This window comes from Calonectris borealis, chromosome 18, assembly GCF_964195595.1.
Source record: "Calonectris borealis chromosome 18, bCalBor7.hap1.2, whole genome shotgun sequence".
Taxonomy (NCBI): Eukaryota; Metazoa; Chordata; class Aves; order Procellariiformes; family Procellariidae; genus Calonectris; species Calonectris borealis.
This window is the reverse complement of record NC_134329.1, coordinates 165,979-190,350: the sequence shown is the minus strand read 5'-3', so window position 1 is coordinate 190,350 and position 24,372 is coordinate 165,979. Positions and strand designations below refer to the sequence as shown.

At 65.9% G+C, this 24,372-nt stretch overlaps 1 protein-coding gene across 1 annotated transcript; it reads left to right on the top strand.

Moving 5' to 3' along the window:
• Nucleotides 1–715: 715 nt before the first annotated feature.
• SMTN (smoothelin) lies at nt 716–24,372 on the top strand. Its single transcript, XM_075167116.1, has 20 exons — nt 716–774; nt 6,008–6,168; nt 6,416–6,509; nt 6,602–6,680; nt 6,777–7,114; nt 8,929–9,031; nt 9,236–9,498; nt 9,643–9,706; nt 11,045–11,143; nt 11,724–12,113; nt 13,322–13,419; nt 16,745–16,903; nt 16,996–17,071; nt 17,350–17,514; nt 18,112–18,174; nt 18,367–18,430; nt 18,748–18,918; nt 18,994–19,117; nt 19,190–19,341; nt 23,407–24,372. Exons 1-20 carry the CDS (start codon nt 724–726, stop codon nt 23,555–23,557), a joined length of 2,865 nt encoding a protein of 954 aa, XP_075023217.1. The 5' UTR covers nt 716–723; the 3' UTR covers nt 23,558–24,372.

Here is a 24,372-nt window from a genome sequence, read left to right as displayed (position 1 = left end):
CAGGCTGAGGGGTCCCTGGATGGAGCCGGCCCGGGCTGCAGGCTCCGCTAGGCTGACCAAGGGGAGGGATCGCCCTCTCCCATCCCTCTGCGCTAGCGGGAAGGGTTGGGGGCGCAGGGCCGCTCTGCAGGCAGCGCTACACCCACATTTGGGGGTTTGCTAAAAGCTGTCGCGAAAGGCTGCGCCGGGACGCCTCCACGGGGAAGCGGCCGAGTGCACCGTGACCGCTCGGAGGTTCCGACCCCGCGCCGGGCCAGGCCCAAGCTCCGTGGCACGGCACCGGCGGGGGCGAGTCCCGGGGTTCCGTGTGGGGCGGGAGGGAGCCCGGACCCCCCTGCGCGGCGGCTCCGCTCGGCTCCACAGGGCCGGGGCCGCGGCCGGCACCGGGACACGCCCACCCTCCGGCGGCGCCGGCGGCCACAGGGACGGTGCCGCCCCCGCGCTGGGGTGGGCGGGGCCGGGAAGGGCCGGGCGGGGCGGAGCCGGGCGGAGCCGGGCCGTCCCGCCTGACGCAAAGAGCCAATGGCGGCGAAGGGCGCGTGGGTGGGCGGGGCGCGGCGGGGCGGTGGGAATCAGCGGGCGGCCGCGGCGGTGCTGTGGAGCGCGGTCGGGCCGGGCCGGGCCGAGCCGAGCTGCCCCGTCCCGTCCCCCCTCCTCCTTTGTTGTTTCGGCTGCCGCTGAGCCCCTGGCCGGCAGCAGCGGCGGGCCGGGCCGGCGGGCAGGATGTCCCAGGAGAACCTCCTCGGCATGGACGAGGGAGCGCTGCGGAAGCTGGTGAGTCCCCGCGGCGGGCAGGACCGGGACACGGCGCGCGCTGCCCGCAGCCTTTGCTCGCTTGTGGCGGCTCCCGGGGGAATGGGTCGGTGTGTGCCCGGCGACGCCCCGGCTCCCGGTGCCCCGCCAAAGGAGAGGAGGTGGTGGCTGTCCGAGGCGCGGGCAGAGCGGGCAACCGGGTTGGCTCCAGGGGCTGAGCGGTAGCATGGGCCCGTTTGCGCCTCTGCAGGTAGTGGAGCTGCCGCTGCCCCCCAGCCTGGGGGGCGAGCGGGGCCGCTGGCAAGGAGCTGCTGCAGTGCTTGGGGGGTCCCGGGCAGCAGCACCTGGAGGAGCCCAAGCTGGCCTGGGTCGGAGCTCTGAGTTCTAGCACAAGCCCCCATCCTCTCCCAGTGACTCCAGAGACTCCGGCCCTGCTGCTTTGGCCTCCTTGCTCGCTCCCGCGCTCAGGTTGTAACGTCTGTCCATTGGCTCATCTCCTTGGCCGGTGGCTCCTGCCTGAGACATTTCCTGCCGCCGGCTCAGTTACCTGCTCACCGTTCTCCCGGTGCCGGCTGCCATCTGGTGTAGGTCGCTGCTCCTGTGCTGCCTGGGGCTGGCTTGGTGCCAGGGCCTGCTCCCCAGGCCCTGTGCCTGCATGGCTGGGCATCCCCTCCTGCGTGGCAGCTGCTGGAGCAACGTCCGAGTCACTTCCCTGCTCCATTTCTTCCTCTGGGAGAAAGAGCCAGAGGCGAGCCCTGGCCTCGCAGCTGCCGGGCCTGGGGGGGCTCATAGGGAATGAGCACCTGTGTGTCCCAAAGGTGCGACTCTGGGTGCTGGGCTCTGACCTGCTCAGCCAGGGCTGTTGTGTCAGGAAGCCCTATAAAGTGCCGCCCAGCTTCAGGCAGCCTTGCCACCTCCCCTCCAGCACCGGGTCACCACAGGCTCAGGGCTGGGGGTTTGCTGGGTGCCCTGGGAGCTGAGCGCAGGGTGGCCTGAGCCGGCGCTGGGGAATGGTTACAGCAGGAAGCTGAGTCAGCCGGGAAGGCACGTCTATGGGAACAGGAAAGAGTCAGGGTGCGACGGCACCAGCGGGAAGTGGGAGCTGTGCCGGGCCATGGGCAGGGGGTCAGCATGGGGGCTGCACTGCCCTGCCAGAGCCTCCTGATGTGCCATCCTCAGCTTACTCTGGGTGACAACGCACAGACCTGCCCATTGTTCATGGGCTGAGGAGCCCACCACTCTCTGTGGGTGACGTCAGGGCCGACAGGGGTCCCTGGAGGTGTGGGGATGGGTGGTCTGGGTTTCTCTCTCCAGCTCTGCCATCTCCCGGCTGAGGTCTCTGGGCTGAGACGGAGCCCTGGGGGCGGTGATGGGGTGGGTGTTGGGTCTGTGGTACGGCTGGGTCTCCAGCAGCCTGGGGAGGTGGATCTTACCCACACGGCGAGCACCGCTTCTCCCCGGGGCTTGGTCTTTGGCCTGCTGCGGCTTTGCATCCCTAGAGCACCCTGTGCCTGTGCAGCTTGGGCTGGGGAAAGCCTGCTCTGAGCTGACGTGAGGCGGAGAACGAATTATTTTTCTTTCTGGTTAGGTTTTGGCTCTGCTCAGCTGGAAGAGGATTAGCCCATATAAGGGAAAACTGCCTCTCCCACTGCTTCCTCCCTGCTCCTCTGCTCTTCCCAGCCCTCGGCTCTAGGCTGCTTCTCCTCCTCTTCCTTTCTCCCAGCAAGTGAGACCTTGGCAGCAGCGTGTGACGTCCCTGGAGGTCCTGGAAGAAGGAGGCTGGGGGACGTGAGCAGGTCCCTGCAGCCCCCTCACTGGGACCATTGCTGTGCTGGCTGGGCTGGGAGCTGCTGGGGAGCTTCTGCCCCCCATCTCCCTCATGTAGGCATCCGTGTGATTTCCTCCCCAGCTGCCTGCTGGTACCCCAGTCCTGGGGAGGCCAGTTGAGATGAACCTGTGGTGCAGCATGAAGGTGACCAGGGGCTTGGAGGAGCCCAGGGAGGGAGCTGTGGGGAACGGGGTGGATGCTGCTGCAGGGTGGCCCTTAGTTGCGTGTCTGGAAGCAGGGGGTTATTTGAGCACTCAGGGCTGTGCAGAGCTCCAGGCTGTGGTCTGCTGGCCCTGGGCTGGGGAATGCTCCCCTCTCCCAGCCCCTCCAGATCTCATCCTGATTAATTAGACAGGCAGGATGCAAATCCCCTTGCAGGCAGAGACAGGGCAGGCTTGAGCTAGGAAAGTCACGGCCATGTGGTCCCCTTCTTCTTACACCTTTGGGAAAGGCTTCAATGGCCCTGAGGAACGCTGCATCCGTGCCATGTCCCCGTCACCCAGCTGTCCTTCCTGCTTTTCTCTGCCTGGGAGGCAGCCACGCTCTCCGTGGCTCCTTCCAAAGGTGACAGCAAAGCTTGGGGCTGCAGGAAGTGCTTGATGTGCCTGGCTCCTGTCCCCAGAGCAGTTTCCCTGTACCCGGGCTCCAGCTTCCCAAGTGCTCTGTGCTCTGCCGCTCCAGGGAGCCGGATGGATGCAGGGCTAATTACGGCCCTCCCAGAGGAGCCGCCAGTTGTGCTGGGGCTCTGAACACTGCTGTACTCGGGCATCATCAGGAAAGCCGCCCACGGGTGCCTTGCCAGCACCCTTTTCACAAAGCCACTTTGTGTGTGTGCCGAGGCGGGCGTTTGCTCGTAACCAGTAATTTGCTGCCGGCTGGGCAGGGCCGGTGGGGCCCTGGCATGTGCTGATCCCTGGGCCTGCCCATGCAGGCAGGGTTGGGCCCCTTGGCCCCTTCCCACTCCCTGGCTCTAGCTGTGGTTTCTGGCATGCTCCCCCTCGCCGCTGGCCATGGAGCCTGCAAAGCCACTCATTTGCTTCATCCTGACTCCCTGCTGACGTGGGCTTGGGACGAGGCTCTTTCTCCTGCCCTGCTGCCGTTTCTCCCGCAGAGAAAAGCTTCCCAGGACCCGGGTGCAGGTCAGGTCCTAGCTGGAGCTTTCTGGGCAGACCCTGGAGCTGGCGGGTGGGTGTCATGCAGTATGCGGGTGCCAGGGTGTCTCCTGCTCTCAGGTGCATGGGGCTGTGGTCCCATCATGTCCCCCCCTTCCCGGCACACCCGGCTCCTGCAGCTGCGGCCCCCACCATTGCCCTGACCCAGCTGCCGGGGCCGAGCCACGCACCGCCAGCAACTTATTTAGGGAAGGGCCAGGGCCTCAGCCTCCCAGCGTGTGCCTGAGGAGTGTTTTTCTGTCCTCAAGGCTTTGCAGGGCTGTGGGGAGAGTTGTGCTTGCCACGGGGCCTCTGCCTCCAGCCCCTCATTTTGGGCTGGACCAGGGTCCATTGCTCTCCCAGCCCCTTGCTGCCACCCCTTGCACAGCGGAGCTGGGCTTCCTGGCTGGCCAGGGTGGCCACTGACTCTGCTGGAGCAGCAGAGGGAAAGACCCCGTCTCAGTTCCTTTGCCGTGGCAGCCAATGTCCTTGCCTGTGGCAGCATCCCCAGGGTGCAGGCAGCTGCCCAGGGCAGGCAGGCCTAGCGCCGATGGGAAATGGGAGGCCCCTGTGGATGGAGGGGCTGGTTTCCTCCCTGATATCCCCCTGCCTTGGCAGCGCAGTGGCTCCTGCTCTTCCCAGCCACTTCCCTGCCCTTGCGCCAGTGGAAGTGCCAGCTCTGGACAGGAGGCAGATGCTTACGCTGCTGTGGGGTGCAATAAGCGGCTGCAGCGTGCTAGGAGGGAGGGCACTGCCAACTGGCGTGGTGGGGAGGGAGCACCCCGGCTTCAGGCGGCAGCCCGCGAGGTTGCGTATGTTTTTAGTGCCAGACTGGTGGGGCGGAGCTGCTCTGGGGGTCGGCGGTCCTGACTGCTGAGCATCCTGCTGGGGTCTTCCCAGCTGGGGAAGGATGCTGCTCCTGGCTGGACCTCGAGGCTGGCAGGGGCTGGAGGACCACAATTTTGGCTGCCACTGGGGCAGCACCTGGTGGCTCTGTGCCTGCTGGCTTCACTGGGATGGAAATATCCCCCCCAGTCCCCAAACCCCAAGCAGGGAGGGCAAAGGGCAATGGCTTTTCTGGGGGGTCTGTGCAGAGGGGTTTCTACATGTAGGCGGTGGTTTGGGGCCCTCGGCACTGCTCAGCTTGGGTCCAGCTGAGGGACCAACCCTGGATTCCTGCTGCAGCGGAACCTGAAGAGCCCGGATGGGTGGCCTGGCAGTGGCCTGTGGGACTGGAAAGGAGGGGACTGATGCTTTTGTCCCATGGCGCAGCTGCGGCTGCTCCCAGCGTGCCAGGGCTTGACACTGACAGCAGCTGCCGTGGGTCACAGGGTTTATTTTTATCAAGCTCCATGAGAAATTGCCTCCTGGGTTCCCAGCGCCGGGTTGGTCCCAATGTCCCACAGCAGGACAGTGGGAGGACAGTGGGGCTGTGCCTGCCCTGGCTGGCCTTTCCCCACAGATCCAGCTGCCTTCTGCCGCCCTTCAGCATGGGGGCCTGTGCATGGCCCCCTCGAAGCACTTGGGCCGGTGGCAGGGCTGGGATCTGGAAGAGGGGAAGCTGCTCTGGGTGCCCATGCCAGGTCCTGGCGGGTGGCCTTGGGTGGGCTGAGGAGCACCCATGAGATGTTTGTGGCAGGGCGGGGGGTCATGGCTGTGCTGCCCACATACAGAGGGTTGGACTTTGATTTAGGACAGATCCCGCTCATGCATTTGGCTTCGAGAGCCGCCCGCCATCCCCTAGTGCTGGGTGAGGGTGGGGAGGGCTGCAGGGGGCCTGGGGGGGACCCCTCCTCAGTGGGCTGCTGGGACCCTCCCAACCAGTACCTCCTGGGGGCCTTGGGGGTGGGAGGGGAACTGGATTCTCTGCTGTCTCCTGCTGCTGCTGGAGGGGCTGGCATGGGCAGGAGGGCTCGTCCCTGTGCTAGTGGCAGGGGGACAGGGCTGCAGGGAACTGACCCTTGGTGGCTGCACGGACTACTGATGGCCGTTCATGCCCCTGTCTCCTTGCCCCTCACATGCCTGGAAGTCTCGGTGCCACCATGGCAGCCCCTCCTTGCTATGGCTGGTCCCAGCATCCTGCCCCTGGGGGGGCTGTGCCCACTTCCCGCAGGGCCAGGCAGTGCCGGGCAGCATGTGCTGTGCACGTGGGCCTCGCCAGACAAACGGCCCCATTGTACGGCGCGTGGGCAGCCCGGCAGAGGGTGGCACTGGGGCGGAGCCAGGGGGTCACAGTGGCCGGAGCCAGTGCTGAGCCCTGCATTGTCACACCCAGCTGGAAGCAACACTGGACCTGGCTGAGCGGCGCCGCATCCGCTCAGCCATCAGGGAGTTGCAGCGGCAGGAGCTGGAGCGGGACGAGGAGGCACTGGCATCCAAGCGCTTCCGCCCGGAGCGCAGCAGCCACCGGCAGGACAACAAGGAGAACTGGCCGCGGTGAGTCCGGTGTGGGGCCAGGGTCCCGCTCACCCCCTGCTTCTGCCCCAGGGAACGGTGGCTTTGATGCCTGGCCCCACTGTGGCTTGGATAGATTTGGGTGGGCGCGAGGGTGGGAGCAGCCCGGCGCCAAGCGGCTTGGCACGTCGGGAGGGCCCATTGCCTGAATTTCCTGGCTGCCCACAAGAGGACTTTGCTCCTGAGCACCCACGGCAGCTCCTAGCCAGCTGCTCTTGCCCCCGTGCAGGTCCCGGCGCCTGGAGGAGGAGCAGCAGACGGCCCTGGCCTCCTTGTCCCAGCAGCTTGAAACCATCACCGACGTGGAGGAGCTGACAAAACTGGTGAGTGACCGTGTGCCGGGGCTGACCGTGTGCCGGGGCTGACCGTGTGCCGGGGTGACCCTGCCTCTCTCCCGGGTCTTTCCTTCTTGCAGCTGCGGGCAGCGGGTGAGTATGAGGAGCGCAAGCTGATCCGAGCTGCCATCCGCAAGCTGCGAGCCGAGGAGATTGAAGGTGAGGCACCATCCCTGTGTCCCGGGGCGGCTACCCTGGAGAGCCCAGGACATGAGCAACTCCTTCCTAAACACCACCACCTTTGCTCCCATCCAGCCGCAACCCTGGCTGGGAACGTGCAGAGCAGCCGGAGGGACAGCAGTGAGCCCCCCGCTGTGCCCAGGGATGCAAAAAGCAGCCAGAGGGACGATGCTGAAACGCCAGCCCTGGCTAGGAGCGGGAAGAGCAGCCAGAGGGGCGATACCGAGCCGCCAGCCCTGGCCGGGAGCGGGGAGAGCCATGGCGAGGGCAGTGCCGAGCCCCTGGCCACAGCCAGGAGTGGGGAGAGCAGCCAGCAGGATGATGCAGAGCAGCTGGTGCTGGCTGGGCCGGACGAGAGCAGCTGCAGGGGGGCTGCAGAGCAGCCCCCTGCCCAGGAGCCCAAAAGCTCAGCGGTGAGTGAGCAGGGTGCTGCTGGGGGTACAGGACCACTGAAGACCTTCTCGCCCTTCCCTTGGGCTCCTGTGCCAGCCTGCCTGGGGCACAAACCCCTGGGCATGCTGGGCTCGCCCACTCGAGGAGCCCAGGGCAGGTGGAGCTGGAGTCTCCGGAGACATGGGGGATGCAGCTGAGCTGTGCCAGGATGGCCCCAGCAGTGGTGAGCTGGGGCTGGGGGCTCAGGCCTGGGTGTCCCTGGCCTTCTTGCTGAGGACGCAACCTGGTGCAAGTGCTGTGGGCAAGGGGTCTGTGGGGCCCCTCAGTGCGCTTGCTGCACCCCTCCCTGCTGTGGCTCTGCAGCTCTGCAGGCGCTCTTTGGAGGCGACGGCTGCTTGTCCTGCCTGCGGCAGCTGCCTGCATCAATCTCCTTGCACAGGCAGAAACCTTGATCCCCCATCCTCCTCCCCATGCTGTTTGTTCCTGCTGGCCCTCAAGGGGCCAGGGCTCACTCTGGAGGGAGGCTGGTGCCCACCAGCCATGGTGGGGTCTGTCTGGCCGGGGGAAAGATGAGCTGGTGGGCAGGGCTGGAAGGACCGGCGCAAGCCTGGTTTTCCTGCCCAGTGGCAGTGACCCCGCAGGGGACTATGGCTCTTGTGGCAGTAGGAGGTCCCTGCAGAGACGCCATGCGGAGTTGCCCTTTGGGAGGGAGGGTGGGGAAGTGAGAAGCGGTGGTTGTAACTACAGCTGAGCGGAAGGCTTGGATCCCCACCTCTGTTCAGCCCAGCTTCCCCCTCTGCCTGCCCCAGGGCTATGGCAAGAGGCTGTGGGGGTGATGTGGCCCTGTGCTGCCTTTCAGCACTGTCTGCCTTCCCCATCCGGATGTGCTGGCATGCTGCCCCCAGTCCTGGCCATGCTGGGACATGTCCCAAGCAGCTGGTGGGGCTGTCCCACTCTGTCCGGCTGATTACTCCAAACCCAAGGCCATTTCCCTTAAACAGCAGCTGCAGTGGTGTCTGGGTTTGGGTCCTGGTTCCCCTGTGCCCCCTTGGTGTATGAGCCCTTCTCTGCCTCCTCCCGCCCTTGAGTCACATCAGCACCTGGAGCCTGCGGTGCTCCTAGAGGCATTGGCACAGCCAGGGCTGGCATCCTGTGCCCTGGCTGGTGACACCAGGACACCCTGGCCCTGCTCAGGTGTGTGTCAGGGATGCACCTGTCATCTGTGTCTCCTTGCCACTCTGATGTAATCGTGTGGTCCTGCGCCCAGAGCATTTGCCAAGCAGAGCTGCCGGTGCCGCGGGCGGGGACAGGGTGATGCAAAACTGGGTGCTCCCTGCCTCACGGAGCCCTGAGGTGCCTGGGCTGGGGGGCAAGAGGGGACAGGGGCATGGGGCAGGGGCTGTCCTTCCCTTCCACCTCCTGGCATCCATGCTGAGCAAGGCTGGTGTACTCATGGCAGAGGCCACAGAGGAACCCAAGAGCCAGCTCCTTGCTCCATGCCCTGGAGCTTATCAGCCCCACGCAGAGGAGTGCCAGGAGCCCCAGGGGTACGCAGGGTTTAAGTCCCCCTTCAGTAGACACAGAATCCCCCCTTCCCTGCCTGGTGGAGGCAGCGAGGTGTGGGGACACTTGTCCCCCTGCCAGCCTCCTGCAGTGACCCCTGTGCAGAGGGTGGCTTGTCCATCCCTGGCAGAGTGCAGGCAGGGATCTGGGTGGCATGGGAAGAGGCCACAGCCTGTGGCATGTCCCTGACCGGGTGGCAGGGATGGGACAGGGTGACCTGGTCAGAGACTAGAGTGGGGCTGGCCTCGTTCTCACCCCCTGCTCTCCCCAGGCCCACGAGCGAGACAATGCGGTGGAGCAGGAGCACGTCCCGGCTGAGATGCAGGAGCTATGCAGCCGGCAGACGGGAGACCCCCAGAAACCCAGCGCCCAGGGTGAGTCCCTGTGAATGCTGGTGGCAAAGCCCCATCTGGGTGTATGCCCAGGGCCAGAGCAGCACCAAGGCCAGCTGCAGGCAGGGGCGGGAGGATGGAGAGGGCAGCACGGCATCTCCCAAAAGTGCGGACAGGGTACCTGGGCACTTGGTGGGGCCATGGGAGCAGGCTTCCCCCATGCGGAGCCTCTTCTCTCTCCCGCAGCCGTGGTCTCGAGGACCCTCGTGCTCCTGGAGCTGCAGCCAGTCCTGGAGCCCAGTCTGGAGCCCAAAGATGGTGGCAAGGAGCCGGAGCCAGACCAACCGTGTTCCTTGGGCACTGCCCAGCCCAAGGGGCAGCACCAGGCAGTCTGGAAGGAAGGGAGCCCAGGCAGTCCTGCTACTGCCCAGGAGCCTGGTGAGGGGCAAAGCCACCAGGTGGAGCAGCCCCCCCTGGGCCAGCCCAGTGCTGGCAGCCAGGGCAGCCAGGTACCTAACTGGTGGCACAGGCTGGGGCCACCACTGCTCTCTTCTCCAGGGGCTGGCGGTCCCATGGGTCAAGGCAGCTTGATGGCATGGGGGGGTGTGTGTGGCCCCCCCAGCTGACTGCTTTGCCCCTTTCCCTCCCTGCAGCTTGGTGTCAGGGTGCGTGGCCAGGTGCCGGGGCTGGCCGGGAAGTGCGGGGAGCCGCCAGTGGGTAAGTGCAGCCCCATGGGCAAGGAGCGCTGGGCTGTGCTCCCCGCCCCCAGCTGGGCAGTGCTGCCCTAGGGGGCCCCCACTGTCCCCCTGCCCTGCGGCATGCGCATCCCGGCAGCACAGGGATGGGTGTCAGTCCTGGGGACGTGACTTAAGTCCATGCAGGCTGGGGCAGGAATGTGAGGGCAGGATGTGGCCAGGCCAAGGGCTATCCCCAGCCAGTGGCCATTTGCCACCCGTGGCGGTGCCTGCCCCAGCTGGGTGCCGGGGGAGCGGGGTGCCAGGCGGGCTGTTTACCAGTCCCCCAGCTCCAGGCTGGGCGGCAGCAGGGCCATGAAAGGGAATCGGTGCCGGCAGCAAACCCTGGCTTTTTGCATTCTTTGTCCCAATAAGGCTGGGAGCTGCGTGTCGGCTGGCCCCGACCCCCCCAGGGCCGCACCCGACCGCCCCGGGGCCACGCTCGCTGGCCCGGCCGGGGCCCAGCACCCTCTGGGTCCTCCTTGCAGCCTTGAGGGATCGCGGTGGCCAGCAGCTGCCCTCTTCCTACTGCTGGGAAAACCATCCCTGCGGCTGTGCTGGGAGGAAATGGCGGCGGGGAGAAAGAGAAAGCAGCTCTCTGCCCCCAGGGTCAGGGTTCCTACTTGGAGCCACCCTTGCAGCAGAGGTCCCCTTCCTCCAAGAAGCTCTGGGGGACTGCTGGCTCCTGGGAAGGCAGAAACCCTGGGGAGATGCTGGGGCGTGTTTGGCTGCAGCATGGCACAGCCCTCGGCAGAGGGAAGCACGCAGGACCCGCCCCCCCTTGCCTCACCTGGGGGCTCAAACCTGGGTACTGGGGAAAGGCTGAGCCCCCTCACTTGGGCATCAGTGACTCCAGCCCCAGGCCAGAGCGCTGCCTGTTCGGTGCCTGCCTGCACCCCTCTGGGTGGGGGGCTGAGCCACTGCGCCCCCTCACCCTCTTCTCCAGAGGGGATGCTGGACAGGCCCTGCTATGCCAGGGCCTGGCGGGTGCAGGGGTGATCCCGATCTCTTGGCACAGACCCCAGGTACCACTCACTGCCCCGACAGGGCGCAGGTACTCCAATCTCTGCCTTGCCCTCCTCTGCGGCATGGTTTGGCACTTCAGGGCAAAGTCGGCTTGCCTGGGGTATAGGGCAGCTTGCGAGTACTGGTGGATTTTGGCACTATGCTCTGGGGAGTGTGGGATGACAGGGAGGGGGACCCCAGGGTGCTGTGCTTGGGGGTGAGAGGGGCGGCAGGGATGGCAACAGCACCCTGTGCCATGCTCACCCTCTGCTCCCCTTGTCCTGTTCCTCGCATATTTGGTCTGTCCCTTCCCAAGTGGCAGTGCCCACCCAGGACGTAGTGGGGACCCCGGCTCGCCTGAACACTCACCGGTGGGAGCAAGTGCCCCCCTCTGCGCGCCTGGCTGGCCACATGGGTAAGGTCCCAGCAGCGGCTGCCTCCACTCTCTCTGCTTCCCAGTGGCAGGAGGTCCCCGGCGGAGCCTGGGCAGGCATGGAGCTCTGTGGTGGCAGGATGCTGCTGGATGTTGCTGGCTAAGCGGGGCTGGCTGATGGCTGCCCGCCTGCTTTCTTGCCCCCTGTCCAGCATCCATCCCTCCCCAACCATGTGCATGAGCAGCCAGGCCCCAGCAGAAGCAGGAAGCTTTGAAGGGCTGCAGGCACCCTGGGAGGGGCAACATGCGTGGCAGGGTATCCAGAGGAGTTGCATGTGTGGTGGGGTCTCTGGGGGGCAGCATGCATCGTGTGGGCATCGTGGGGTGCTGCATGTGTGGCAGGGCAGAGTGGGGTGGGGTGGCATCATGCATCGTGTGGGCACCCTGGGGCGGCAGGGCAGCATGCATTGTAGAGGGCACGTCAGGGGGCTGCATGCATGCATGGCAGGACACCCCGGGGATTTACCTGTATTGTGTCCACGGAGGGGGGTGCAGCCTGCGTGGTGGGGACACCCGTGGGTCGCTGCAGCCTCGGTGACCCCACCACGCCTGTCCCCCGCAGGGCCGAGCCCCGCCGGGCCGCCGCCGCGGGCCGCCTCGGTGCGGGAGCGCGCCCAGCGCTTCACCCCGGCGAGCCCGGGGCCGGCCCCCAGCGCGGCGGCCGCTGCAGCGGGCGGCCCGGCGGGGGCGGGCGGCGCGGGGGGGCGGGCCGGGCCCGGCCAATGGCAGCGGGGGCCCCGCACGGCCCCGCCGGGGCCTGCTCAAAACGCGCGGGGCGGCGGCGGCGGAGACACAGAGCAGCGCCCGGCCCCGGTCCTCGCCGGCCGCTGCCCTGCTGGCCCCGGCCCCGGCCTCGACGGCATGAAGACCTACTTCACCATCGAGATCAAGGATGGGCGCGCACAGCCCCTTGCGCCCCGTGTCGTGGCCGCCCCCGGCAGCCAGCGGGCAGGTGGGCACCGGGCAGGGATGATGGGTAGTGTGGGCAGGGACACCCATCGGGGGGATGGGATGAGGAAGATGGGTAGTGCAGGCAGGTGGCATCCGTCGGGAGACTGGGTGGGGAAGATGGGCAGCGTGGGCAGAGGCACCCATTGTGAAGACGGGATGGGGAAGATGGGCAGCATGGCAGCTGGACACCATAGGGATGATGGGCACGAATGGGCATCACTCAAGAAGGGGAGACTGGGAGAGGTGGGCAGGTGGGCACCCATCGGGAAGGTGGGCACTATGGGGGCAATGGGTGCCAGCAGGCAGGTAGGCACTGGCAGGGCCATAAGCACTGTAGGACAGTGCTCCCAACAGGATGATGTGTGCAGTCCAGGCAGTGCAGCAAATGGGTGCCAGTGGGTAGTTGGGCACTGACAGGGTGGTGGACACCAGTGAGCAGGTGGAAACCAGCAGGCAGGTGGGCAGCAATGGGCAGCTGCATAGCGATAGGGCGGGCAGGCACTGATGGGACATGTCAGCAGCAGTGGCATTTGGATGCTGGCAGCCTGGAGGCTGAGCGTGGGCATTGCCAGAAGAGCAGAGGCCGTGAGCAGGAGCGTGCCTGGCAGCCCTCGCCCTTTGGCAGGGATGCTCAGCCTGCTCAGGGCATCTCAGTACTGGGAGGCTATCTGGCCCTGCAGCCTGTCCCCATCCCCACCGTCCTGCCACATTCGTGCCCGGGGTCCTTCCCCAACCCCCTACACTGTCCCTGCAGCCCTGCCCCATCCTTTGCCCCACGTTCATGCTCTGACCCCACTGACCTGCTGGTCTGGGGGAGTCCACGTTGTCCTGCTGTGTCCCATCCCCACTGCTGCGCAGTGTCTGATCCAGCCCTGCCCCTGATCCAGCCCTGCCTGCCCGCAGACGTGGCTGGCTTGGGATGCTCCTGGGGCCGTCCCTCACACTGGGGGGTCTTGGCTCTAGCTGGAGCGCTGCGGAAAGTGCCCTTCCTTGGGGAAGAGGGTGAGCCGGGGTGGTGAGGAGGCCTGGCTTCGCTGTCCCTTGGCTGTCCCCAGAGCCGGTCCCCTGTGCCAGAGCTCAGTGCCCATTGCTGAGGCAGGATGCATGCAGCAGCCAGGCAGCCCAGCCAGAGCCGCTCCCCAGGTGCGGGGTTGAGTCTGCGGGGCTGGGGCTGGGGCAAACCCCGCGTGCCTCTTGCTCCCCTTGCAGAGGTAACCCTGCGGCGCACCCCCATCCGCATCACCACTGTCCCCAGCAGCGGCAGCAGCATCTGCAGCATCAGCAGAGTCAGCAGCAATGTCACCAAGGTGAGTGCCCAGAGGGGTTGGGTGCCGTGGGGCTGTGCCCCATTTGGGCAAGTCCTGGGGGGTCCTGGGCTTGGGGTGGGGGGCAGTGACCAGGGCGGGCAGGTTGATGATGGCAGCATGGTCTGGAAGCTCTGGCTGGTTTGTGTTGTTTTTTTTTAAAAAGAGACCCCAGGGTCTGTGCGTGGAGCCACAGCCCCAGCTACATGTGCCCGCTGCACCCTGGGCTGTGCCGTGTATGCAGACAGTCGGGGGGCTGGGGGAGAGGTGGGCTGGGAGCCTTTTGTCTCCCTCTGTTTTAAACACCTTTTAGGGAGGCAGCAGCTCAAGGAAAAACCCATTGCCACCCACCCCTCTTTTTCCTCCTGGGAATGGACCTTGACCGTGGCGTGGGGGAGCCTGCCCAGGGCGGGGGGGGGGGGCACTCCCCAAGGGTCTCTGACCCACCCTGGAGCTGCAGGCTCCTCCTGCTTTGCAATCCTGAGCTGACAGCAGAGTGGCAGCCCCAGCCCACCTGGCCTGGGAGGGATTCTTGGGTGCGACTGGGGGAAAAAAAAAATATCCATCTGCTCTGTTTTGGGGGGCGAGCGGGATGTGGCCCCTCTAGGTGCTGGGGCGGCAGGGCTGGGTGCACACAGGAGGCAGCTCCGCGTGTGCAGCCTTTTGAGTGCTTTTATCTGCTCCTGGCCATCTAAGGTAATGCAAGGCGCTCGCGCACACGGCCTTGGCAGGAGCCAGGATGTCAAGTGCGGTGCTGCCTCACTTGTGGCCCTCCACGCACCCGGCTCGCCCAGCTGCCTCTGCGGGCATGGCACCACTGGTGGCGTGGCACCACTTGGTGGCCATGGCACCGCTGGCTCACTCTGTCCTCAGCTCAGCCCTCGTCAGCATGAAGCAGGCAGTGCCCACAGCCTGGCAGGGCTGCCCTCAAGTGCTGCATGCACTAGCCGGCAGGTCCTGCTGCCCATGGGCAGCACGCTGCCTGCAGAGGGGTGCCTTCCCCGCGCTAATGCGCTTGGGCAGGCTTGGCCCGAGCAGCCCGTCAGCTCTCATTAAGGTATTAGCGGTGCTGCCCGGCGGGGTGGGGGGCTTGGGACCCATTGGCTGCTCCGCAGGAGACACAGTCTCCAGGTGTGCTCCCAGCCGGCAGGGAGGAGGAGGAGGAGGCAGCAGCAGCGGTGCTGGCAGCCCTGCCAGGTAGGGCTCGGTGGGAGGGACCGGCAGGGTGCAGGGATCTGGGGACAGTGGCTACTGCAGCATGTCCTCTCGCTGGTGGGGTGGCGCCTGTGCCCATTGTGCAGGGACCTGCTCCCCCTGGGGCATTTGTCAGGCAGCTTGCGGGGACAGGGGCCCCCGAAAATTACGGCTGGTGGCTGAGGCCCTCACGCTGGCGCCAGCCTGGGGCTGGAGATGTCAGATTGTTGTGGGTGATGCCGGCCAGGAGCAGGAAGGCACTCAGGCAAAAGGGCCCGTGGGTGGTTCCTGGCCCTGGAGCACACCCAGCATGGCGATGGTCTGGGGCTGATCCCACATGGGGGCTTTACCCCACTCACTGTGCCCCCGCAGTCCCCCCTGGCTGGCGTCGAGGGCACTGGCAGCTGCCCGGGGTGGGGGGGCCACTTGGCAGGGCTCCCCCTTCTTGAGCCACCTGGTCCTGGAGCTGGAAATGCTGCCAACTGTCGGCGCTTGCCTCGGCACCCCTGTGTGGGACCCCCAGCCGCTGTGACAAGAATAGCCCGGAGCTGTGCCGGGCTGGCCTCCAGCCGGGGGTGGTGCCCCCAGCGCCCCTATAAAGGGCAGAGGACAGCTGAGCGGGGCTTGCCACAGCTCCTGCCAGCACTGCTGCCATGCCGGGGGTCAGCCTGGAGGGGCTGGCGCAGGCCGGGGCGGCCGAACTGGCGGAGCTGCGGCAGGAGCTGGGGGCTTTCTGGGGGGCGGTGGAGGGGCGGCTGGAGCAGGCACTGCAGCGGGTGCAGCCCCTGGCACGGGCGCTGCGGGCGCTGGAGGAGGAGCACCTGGAGCTGCGGGCAGAGCTGGCACGCCTGGGCCACCGCCTCGACCTGCTGGCACTGCGGCTGGGGCCGCAGGATCCCACCGAGGAGGACCTCAGCAGCCTCTTTCTGGAAGCACAGGACCGTTGCGCCCACTTTGAGGGCACTGAGGAACCCGGTGGCCCCGTGGCCCATCCACCCACTTTCTCCAGCACACGCCAGCAATCAGCTCTGCACCTCTCCCGGAGCAACAGTGGCGTGAGTGCGGGCAGCCCTGCCCCACGGCAGCACCCGGCAGGGGGGCGGGAGGGTGGCACCGGCCCACAGGGCTCCTGGCGGCCCCGGGGGTGTCTGGAGCCACGGCAAAACCCCTGGCACGAGATGGGACTGTGGCTGCAGTGCACGGGCAATGCAGTATCACCAGGATCTGCCACCATTTGGGCTCGATGTTGTGGAGGGCAAATGGTGCCTGCCTGCTCGGCATGCTGGCCGGGCAGCCAAGCTGCAGGCAGCTGTCCTGCCCCTGCCCGCACACAGCAATGGTGAGGCGCAGGTGGTGGCACGGGCGCGTGTGGCCGGTGTCACCTCCCGCTGGTGGCTTTGCCATGGGCCGGGTGCCGGGCTGGGGCAGCGGGATGCAGGACAGGGCCAGGTGGGCAGCGGGGCTGCTCCAGCCCCACGCCGGCACCTCCTCTCTGCTGCCTGCCTGCCCTATTCCGGGCCTGGCCCGCTGCCTGCTGCGCATTGCTGGGGGGTCGTGCTGAAAGGGACTTGGTGTCCTGGCTTTGCTCTGGCAGGGGCCGAGCTGGCCTAGATCCTGAGCAGGGATGCGGGGGAGGCTCTTGATCTCCTGCACAAGCTCTTCTCTCCTCTAAGTCCCTTAATTCCCTGGAAATCCCTAGGCTGCTAACAGCTTGCACTGGCCTTGCCAGCACCCTGCCCACTGCTGGGCACCAGGCGCTGCCCAGCCTGCAGCATCCGGGCAGCCCATACCTGCTGGAGGGTCCTGAGAGCCTGCGATGATGGGGGGTGGGGAATATTTGAGGACATTTTGGCAGCCGGACTGGGAGCAGGTCAGAGACTGCTGGGCCCTCCCAGGGCAGGGGGTGCCATAGAGGGGGATGTCGCGCTCCCTTGCCTGCCTTGATCGCTGTGGATGCCTGCGGTGTCCCACTGGCTGTGAGCTCGTATGCCACTTGTGGCACATCTTCTCCAGGGTCCCTGCTGCCCATGGCACATGGGCAAGTGTCAGGGCGATGGGGGACTTGGACCCCGAGCAGCAGGGGCTGGAGTGGCCAAGTTGGCAGGGGCTCAGTCGCATGGTGCTGTCGTTGTAGATGGAGCCAGAGGTGGCGGAGCAGCCCCAGGCACCGAGGCTGGAGCCGGAGCTGCCCAACGGCATGGAGAAGGTCCAAGTGAGGGAGCTGGAGAGAAGGAGCAAGCTGAATGTCGAGGAGCTGAACAGGATCGAGGATGAGGATGTTTTGGATAAAATGGTAACTCCTCTGCCGCTGAGCTCCTGGGGGAAGGCGAGGGGACCCCGAGCTGGTGGCAGTGGGGTGATGCTGACCTCCACCTCCTCCTGCAGCTGGATCGGACAACAGACTTTGAGGAGCGGCGACTGATCCGAAACGCCATGCGGGAGCTGCGCCAGCGCAAGCGAGGTACTTGGGGATGGTGACCCCCGCAGGGGTTGGGGCTCTGGTAGTGGCGTCGCAGGTGGAGCAGGCAGGGAGCTGGAGCAGGGCTGTCCAGCTGTGGTGAAGCAGGAGAGCGCGTTGGGTCTTCTGCTGCACCCCTGGCTGTGCCGGGCTGAGGACATCGTCCTTCCCACAAGCCAGTTCTGGACTGGCAGCAGCTGGCAGGACCCACGGTGTGGCAGGGACTGTGCCTGCTGCCCCTGCCTCTCGCTGCTGACTCTGTCTCCCACCCACATTTGCAGACCAGCGGGAGAAGGAGCGGGACCAGCGGCTGCAGGAGACGAGGAGCCAGGCTACAGCAGGGAGGGCCGGCCACGCCACAGAGACCACCACCACACAGAGCACCCAGTCAGCCGACGGCTCAGCACGCAGCACTGTCACCAAGACCGAGCGTCTCGTCCAGTCTAGTACGGGCTGGGCTGGGGCGGCGCAGGGCTTGCTTGCCCAGCATGGCCGGTGTGCTGGCCCTTCAGGAGGCCATGCAGAGTTTTTCCGGTGCTCTGCCACCGCAGCTTCTCTCTGCCCCTCTCGCTGCTTGTCCTGGGTCTGGTTTGACCACACTGGGAGCAGGACCGTGGTTCAGGGCTGAGTTTTGCTGCATCTCCTCTGGCTTGCCCAGAGCCTGCCTGGGGATCTTTAAGGGATCTGCTCTGGTGCCTTCCCACCCGATCCTCCGCCCCAGGTGGTAGGGGCCTTGTCTGCACCTCGGGCCTGTCTCCCGTCCCCTACACCTCTGCTCTCCCAGTCCCTGGGCAGCTCAAGCCGAGAGTCACTGCAGGGGGCTGAGGGATGCTCCAGCTCCCCGCTCCTTCGCACTGGCTTCTTCGCTCTGCCTGGGGGGCACATGCCATCTGTCCCTGCTCTGCCTGCCATGGCCATGGCTCTGCCACTGAGACTTCTCCCTGTTGCGCTATGTGGATGCGAGGGTGCTTGGCAGCAATGGATGTGTGTGGGTGCCGCTGCTCCTGGCCCCAGCTGATCCCTTGTTGCCTTGCCCCCTGCAGGCGATGGCACCAAGACCTCCCGTACCACAACGATGGAATCGAGTTACGTGAAGAGATCGGACAGTAAGAGCTTTTGCTGTCCTTTCCCCACACTCAGAGGATGCTCTTTCCCCTTACGCATCCTCTGAGCATAACCCCAGGGGAATTGCTGCTGCCAAGCCATCCCTGCCTGTGGCGCGGACAGAGCCCCCCACCTTCCTGGCGCCACTTCCCTCAGCTCCTGGCCAAGGCCTCTCTCTTTCTTTCTCTCTGCAGATGGCAACAGCACATTTGTTCAAACCAAATCATCCTATAGCTCCTCCTCCAAGAAGACGGGCAGGTGAGTGGCAGTGCCTCCCTGGCGACAGCCCCAAGCGGTCCCTGTCAGCCCTCTCTGCCCAGCTTGCAGTGTCCCCGTGCAGGGATGTCCCCAAAGCCTCCTGGTGCTTGGGGCACGCTCGCTGTCTCCAGCGGTCCCCATGGGTCCCTCTATGGGCACAGAGATGTGTCTGCCAGCCAGGGACCTTAAGCCACCCCTCTTCTGTCCCAGGGACATGGAGGTCTCCAAAGCTCCAAGGCTGGCAATGGGCTGAGGCCACCACATGCCCTTCCCTCGGCTGCCCGTGGCCCCCTTTGCTTTATCTGTCTCTCTCCCAGCATCTTTGACCGTGAAGACGAGAGTGCCTCCAGGCAGAGCAGCCTGGCTGCGCTGGAGCGGCGCCAGGCTGAGAAGAAGAAGGAGCTGATGAAAGCTCAGAGCCTGCCCAAGACATCGGCCTCACAGGCTCGCAAGGCCATGATGGAGAAGCTGCAGAAGGAGGGTGGGAGGTGAGGCTGGGCCAGGGACAGGCTGGCTGGGGCGGCAAGCGCCATGTGGATAACACCCTGCGTCTTCTGCCACAGCTCGCCAAACCCCGCAGCAGCACACACCACTGTGCAGCGCTCCTCCAGCTTCGGTGTGCCCAATGCCAACAGCATCAAGCAGATGTTGCTGGACTGGTGCAGAGCCAAGACCCGGGGCTACGAGGTGAGTGCCACCTCCTCTCCCTGTCCCCAGGGCCGGTCGCTCTGCCCCTCGGTAACTCTTCTGCCCTCGCAGCACGTGGACATCCAGAACTTCTCATCCAGCTGGAGCGATGGCATGGCCTTCTGCGCTTTGGTCCACAACTTCTTCCCCGAGGCATTTGATTACAGCCAGCTGACACCCCAGAACCGCCGCCACAACTTTGAGGTGGCCTTCTCCTCCGCAGAGTACGTAGCTCTTGTGCCATCATGTGGACTTGGCGTGGCTGAGGGCGGCTCTCCTGCTTGCTGCCCAGGGCAAGGGGGGACGTGGGCAGGGGCGATGGCACTGGAGGTGGGTGCCCATCAGATCACTCCCCCCATGTTGTGCAACAAGGTTTGGACACCGGGGCGGGGGAAGAGGCCAGCACAGCCCAGGCTGGTGTGACGAGGGTGGGCGTGGGGGTCTGGGCTTCCTGCGTGTGGGGCAGAGCACCCAAAGGCAGGGCAGCAGCCCCCCAAGCTTGCCCAGCCGCAGGCAGTACATCCCATCTCGGGGTGCTGGGTGCGGGACCGCAGCCCCTGGGGAGCAGGATTTGTCCGTGCCAGGTGCCTCCTTCCACAGTTATAGGGGCTCAAACACCATTGCAGCTTCTCCAGTCTCTTCCCTTCCCCTTTGCTTCTGGTTTTCCTGGGTGCTGAGAGACGGGAGCGTGTCCAGCTGGAGGGTTGGCAGCCAGCCCCTCTCTCCTTCCTTCTGTCTCTCTCCCGCCCACTCCTCCTTTCCTCCAGCACCCTGCCCAGGGGCAGGGCCGGGCAGGTGTGGGTCCCATCCTGGCCGGTGCCCGGGGCAGTGGCGTGAGCTGGGAGCTCCTGCGAGCTCCCTGGGTGCCGCAGTGCTGTTCAGTGGAGCGAGAAGGGGGCTGCGTGCCTGGCTCTTGGAGCTCCCGGTAATGGACTTTTTGCCTTAATTGGGGAACCAGTGCGTGGACTTGAGAGAGCCATCAATCTCTCCAGCCTGGAAGCCAGGTGGCCTCTCGTCCTTCCTCCTCCTCCTCCAGCTCTTGTGAGCGTCTTCTCCCGAGCTTCCTGCACCAGGGCTGTGCTGCGTGGTTCCAAGTGGAGCCGGGCAGGAGGGCTGGGCTCGCCCCCCCCCATCCTCCCGGCGGGTCTATATAGGGGCTATATAGAGCGCCGCTCTGCTCTGGAACCCGCTCCCCAAGCACCTGGCGCGCCAGAACACCTCACTCCTCCTCCTCCGCCTCCGTCTGTCCTTCCCTCTGGACCTCACGCCTCTCCACGCTGCTCACCCGCCCTTCCCCTCCCTTGCTTGTGCCCCACCAAATCTCACTGAATGGCCTTGGCGCGGTGGTGCCCGGAGCCCTCCTGCCCCTGCATTGTGCACCCCCCAGAGCATGTGAGAGCAGAGCAGCATCTGCCCAGGGCGGAATGGGAACTGCATTGATCCATGTCTCTTGTTTTCTCTCTTCCTCCCCTCCCCGACTGGGCTGCGGTCACTGGCTTGCCCCTCTCTCTCCCTGCCCCCAGGAAGCACGCGGAGTGTCCGCAGTTGCTGGACGTGGAGGACATGGTCCGGATGCGCGAGCCGGATTGGAAGTGTGTGTACACATACATTCAGGAATTCTATCGCTGCCTGGTCCAGAAGGGGCTGGTAAAAACCAAAAAGTCGTAGCCCATTTTCACCCCCCCGGGAGCGATGGTGAGAACCTTCCCCTCCAAATACCTGCCCGTGCCCCACCGCCACTGCTTGGCTGAGGGGCCGGGGAGTGGCCGCCGCGGCTGGGGAAGAGGCTGGGGGATGCCGGTGGGCGAGGGGTGAGTCCTGGTGGTGCTGGCCAGCAGGGCCAAGCTGTGGCCAAGAGAGGGGTGGATGCGGCTGGGGGGCCTCAGGTCTTCCAGAATAGCACCCATGGGGATTTGGGGAGGGGGGGACTGTGTCATTCTGGGGCACTGTTGGCTTTCCAGCCATGAGGATGGCGCTAGCGGGAACGGAGCTGCTGCAGCTCTTCCCTCCCCATTGGCTGAGCCTGACCCAGGGGATTAGCTTCTGGGGACACTGCTCTGGGTGCTCTGCAGCAGCACGAGCCCAAGCGGTGCTGCCTGCGTGTGGGTGAGCGGCCCCCCCAGGATGTCCCAGCATCACTGTTTGCGCTTGCTGTCTCCTTCCTCCTGCCCTGGGGTGCACGGGGGATGCCAGCCCCGGTCGGGGGAGAGCTGCAGCTGCTGCTGCAGGGCCAGGCGTGGGTGATGGTGCCCTGCCTGCGAGGTGCTGCCTGCTCATATATGGGCAAGAGTGGGGAGCCTGGAAAGTGTGAGTCAAGGCTTGGGTCCTGCCTCGTCTTGCAGTGTTTGTGCCTGTCTTCAGGGGCATCCCAGTTGGCGCTGGAGCCGCTGCTCGCCCAGGCTCCTTCCGGCACCAGCACACCGGGGCCCAAACAATGGCTTTATAAGGGCAGAGCCGCTCTCCTTGTACTGCTGTTGCTTTGCCATCACCCCCTGAGCCAGGGCTGGTGGTGGCGGGGGGGCCTCTGGAGCTCAGATGCAGGCTCTCGCAAGGCCCTGAGCGCAGCCTCCCCCCCTCTCCGAGCAGCCGAATCACGAGGTGGAGCCAGTGTCGGCCAGACTGTGGGCTCGGAGCCATTGCCTCCATGGCTGCATCAACTCCATCGCAGCAGAGGCCCCGTGGGAGAGCTGGGGTGGCAGGGTGCAGGAGCAGGGTCCTGGCAGAGCCCTGGGCCAGGTGGTTCTCCTTGGCCCTGCTGCTCACCAGGGAGCTGGCACCAGCTGGGGGTCTCTCCTTGCCTGTGCTGGTGCCAGCCTAGAGATCTGGGGTGGGCTGTGCTGGGGGGACTGAGGCATGCAGGGGGGTTACTGCAGCCTGGGGAGATGGGGGAGAGGACTTGGAGAGGTGTTGTGGTGGTGGGTGGCAGCTTGGGGTTTGGACCCTCCTTGTACTCAGAGCTGCCCAGTGCATGCTGTCATTGGGGCAGAGCCCCTGCTGGAGGGTGGCCCTGGGACCAGAGCAGCCAGGCCGGCCATGGCATCAGTGGGGGCTGCCAGTTCGCGCCAAGCAGCCCGCAGGTGCCGACGCAGCCCCCGCCCCGGGTGCTCATGGCTACATCGGCCATTATCAGCAGCAGCAGCTTGGGGTGTGCCAGCACTGTCTGTCCCCTGGTGGGTGCTGGCCCCTGCCGCACTGCCTGGCAGGGGTGCAGGGACCCGGACAGGCTGGGGGGATGGCAGCAGTGGCAGGGTTGCTTCTGCGCCCTGCCACCAGTCCCCAGCAAAAAGGCGAGGGGACAGAGGTGGCCGGTTCCCCTCCGTGCCCTGCCTGGCCCTCGCAGTGACTACCCCAATCATGCTGGCAGCCCCCTCAAGCTGGACCCCCCAGCTGCACAGGGAGCCCTAGCTTGGGGAGAGAGATGGCACCTGTAGCCCAGGGAGCTGGGTGGGTGGTGAGGGCAGGGCTGCCACCCCACCAAAGAGTCAGTGGCAGAGCCCAGAGGCTGCAGGGATGGGGGGACAGCCATGGCTGCTACCCCACCAAAGAGTCAGTGGCAGAGCCCAGAGGCTGCAGGGATGGGGGGACAGCCATGGCTGCTCTGCCAGGGCTCCCCAAGTTTGGCACCTGCTGGAGTAGGGCCCTGCACAGACCCCAGCGTGGCACCGGGGCCCGGGCTGAGAGGTGGTGGGCACAGGCCAGCACCGAGCTGATTGAAGCTGGGCAGTGTCCATCCCACCGGTGGTGCTGTGCCATGCCTGGGCCCCCCAGGCTCCAGTCTAGGACAAGGGTGGGAACCGGGCTGGCAGAGCTGACAGGAGGCAGGAGAGCAGGGCCAGGGCTTGTGGCAGGAGTGATGGGCAGCATGTGCCCAGGACGCCCGCCTTTCCCTGGACCCACTGGTGGTGTTTGGGGCAGGGGCATAGCACAGACACATATGGGCAGGCAGACAGGTCTCTCCCTACAAAGTACCAGCATCAGCTGGAGGAGGAGGAGGAGGAGGGTAAGCACAGCCTGAGCAGGGGGTGACTGCCAGCACCAAGAGCTGGGGCAGGGAGCACCAGGGTGGCAAGGGGTGCAGGCAGGCAGGCAGCCCCCGTTGCAGGCAGCACACACTCTTCCCAGTGCCAGGAACAGCAGGACTATGGGTACCGAGGGGCGGGCAGGAGCTGAGCAGGGCTGAGGGCAACAGTGCCCAGCGCCAGCAGGCCCTGGGCGGCGTGGGTCCCCTATCCTAGCCCCCACAGCGGGGCAGCCCGCCTGAGGCCATGCTGAGGGCTGCGTCTCCACAGGACACTGGTGGACTGCGTGCCCCTGGTGGAGGTGGAAGACATGATGATCATGGGGAAGAAGCCGGACTCCAAGTGCGTCTTCACCTACGTGCAGTCCCTCTACAACCACCTGCGTCGCCACGAGTTGCGCATGCGGCAGAAAGAGTGCTAGAGCCTGCCCTGCCCGCCACCCTGCTGCCTCCTGCCCTCAGGGCTGCCAGTGGGCAGGGGAGCTGCCTGCCGCAGGAAGGTTGGGGGGGGCCACGGGGCTGGCGCTGGGGATGGGGGGCTCTGCCACCAGGGCAACCCCACACCTCTGCCTCGCTGGAGCTGCCTCGCTGGAGCTCCCTCTGCCCTGGCCGGCTGCGGGCTGACCCTGTGGGCAGGGCAAGGCAGGCGCTGCCGGGGATGCTCCCCAGCTTGGCTCGCCTCTTGCGCTCCAGCATGTTAAGTTATTTGTTCTCCAGGAGTTGTTTGTCCCGCCAGCAGCACCCCTGCATCCCCGGGGAGGCCCGGGCACGGTGCGCCCTCGGGTCAGGGCTGGTGTGGGTTGGCAGCTGAACAGGATTGTGCAGCCCAGCCCAGGTCCCAGTGCATTCCACAGGCAGCGCACCCATGAGCAGTTCTCCTTGGCCTCCTGTGAGGAAGCCCCTCTGCCCACCGCAGGCCCTGCTTGGTGCCACCTCCCTGGGGACAACTCCACAGCCCCATCCTGACACTCTGCTTCCCACCATGCACATGCACCCTGGGGCGCTTCCACACCAGGGGGCTGCAGCACCTGCGTGCTGGGCAGCGGGCGGAGAGGCAAGGGGTACCCAGGGAGCGAGGGGCCCAAGGAGCAAGCCGGAGTGGCAGCCCCCGCTCTCCGTCCCAGCCCAGCTCAGGGCAGCACGTGCTCAGCGCTGCTCATCCCTCCATCACCGTCTCTACACCCGCGTTGACATGTGTACCAACACAAGCCAGACAATAAAGGTTTATTCTATAGGG

Coding starts and splice junctions, on each gene's coding strand:
- SMTN (XM_075167116.1), top strand. CDS start 724: ATGTCCCAGGAGAACCTCCTCGGCATGGACGAGGGAGCGCTGCGGAAG. Junction 9,707..11,044: donor GTGCGGGGAGCCGCCAGTGG/GTAAGTGCAGCC, acceptor TCCCTTCCCAAG/TGGCAGTGCCCACCCAGGAC. Junction 19,342..23,406: donor GTGGCCTTCTCCTCCGCAGA/GTACGTAGCTCT, acceptor GCGTCTCCACAG/GACACTGGTGGACTGCGTGC.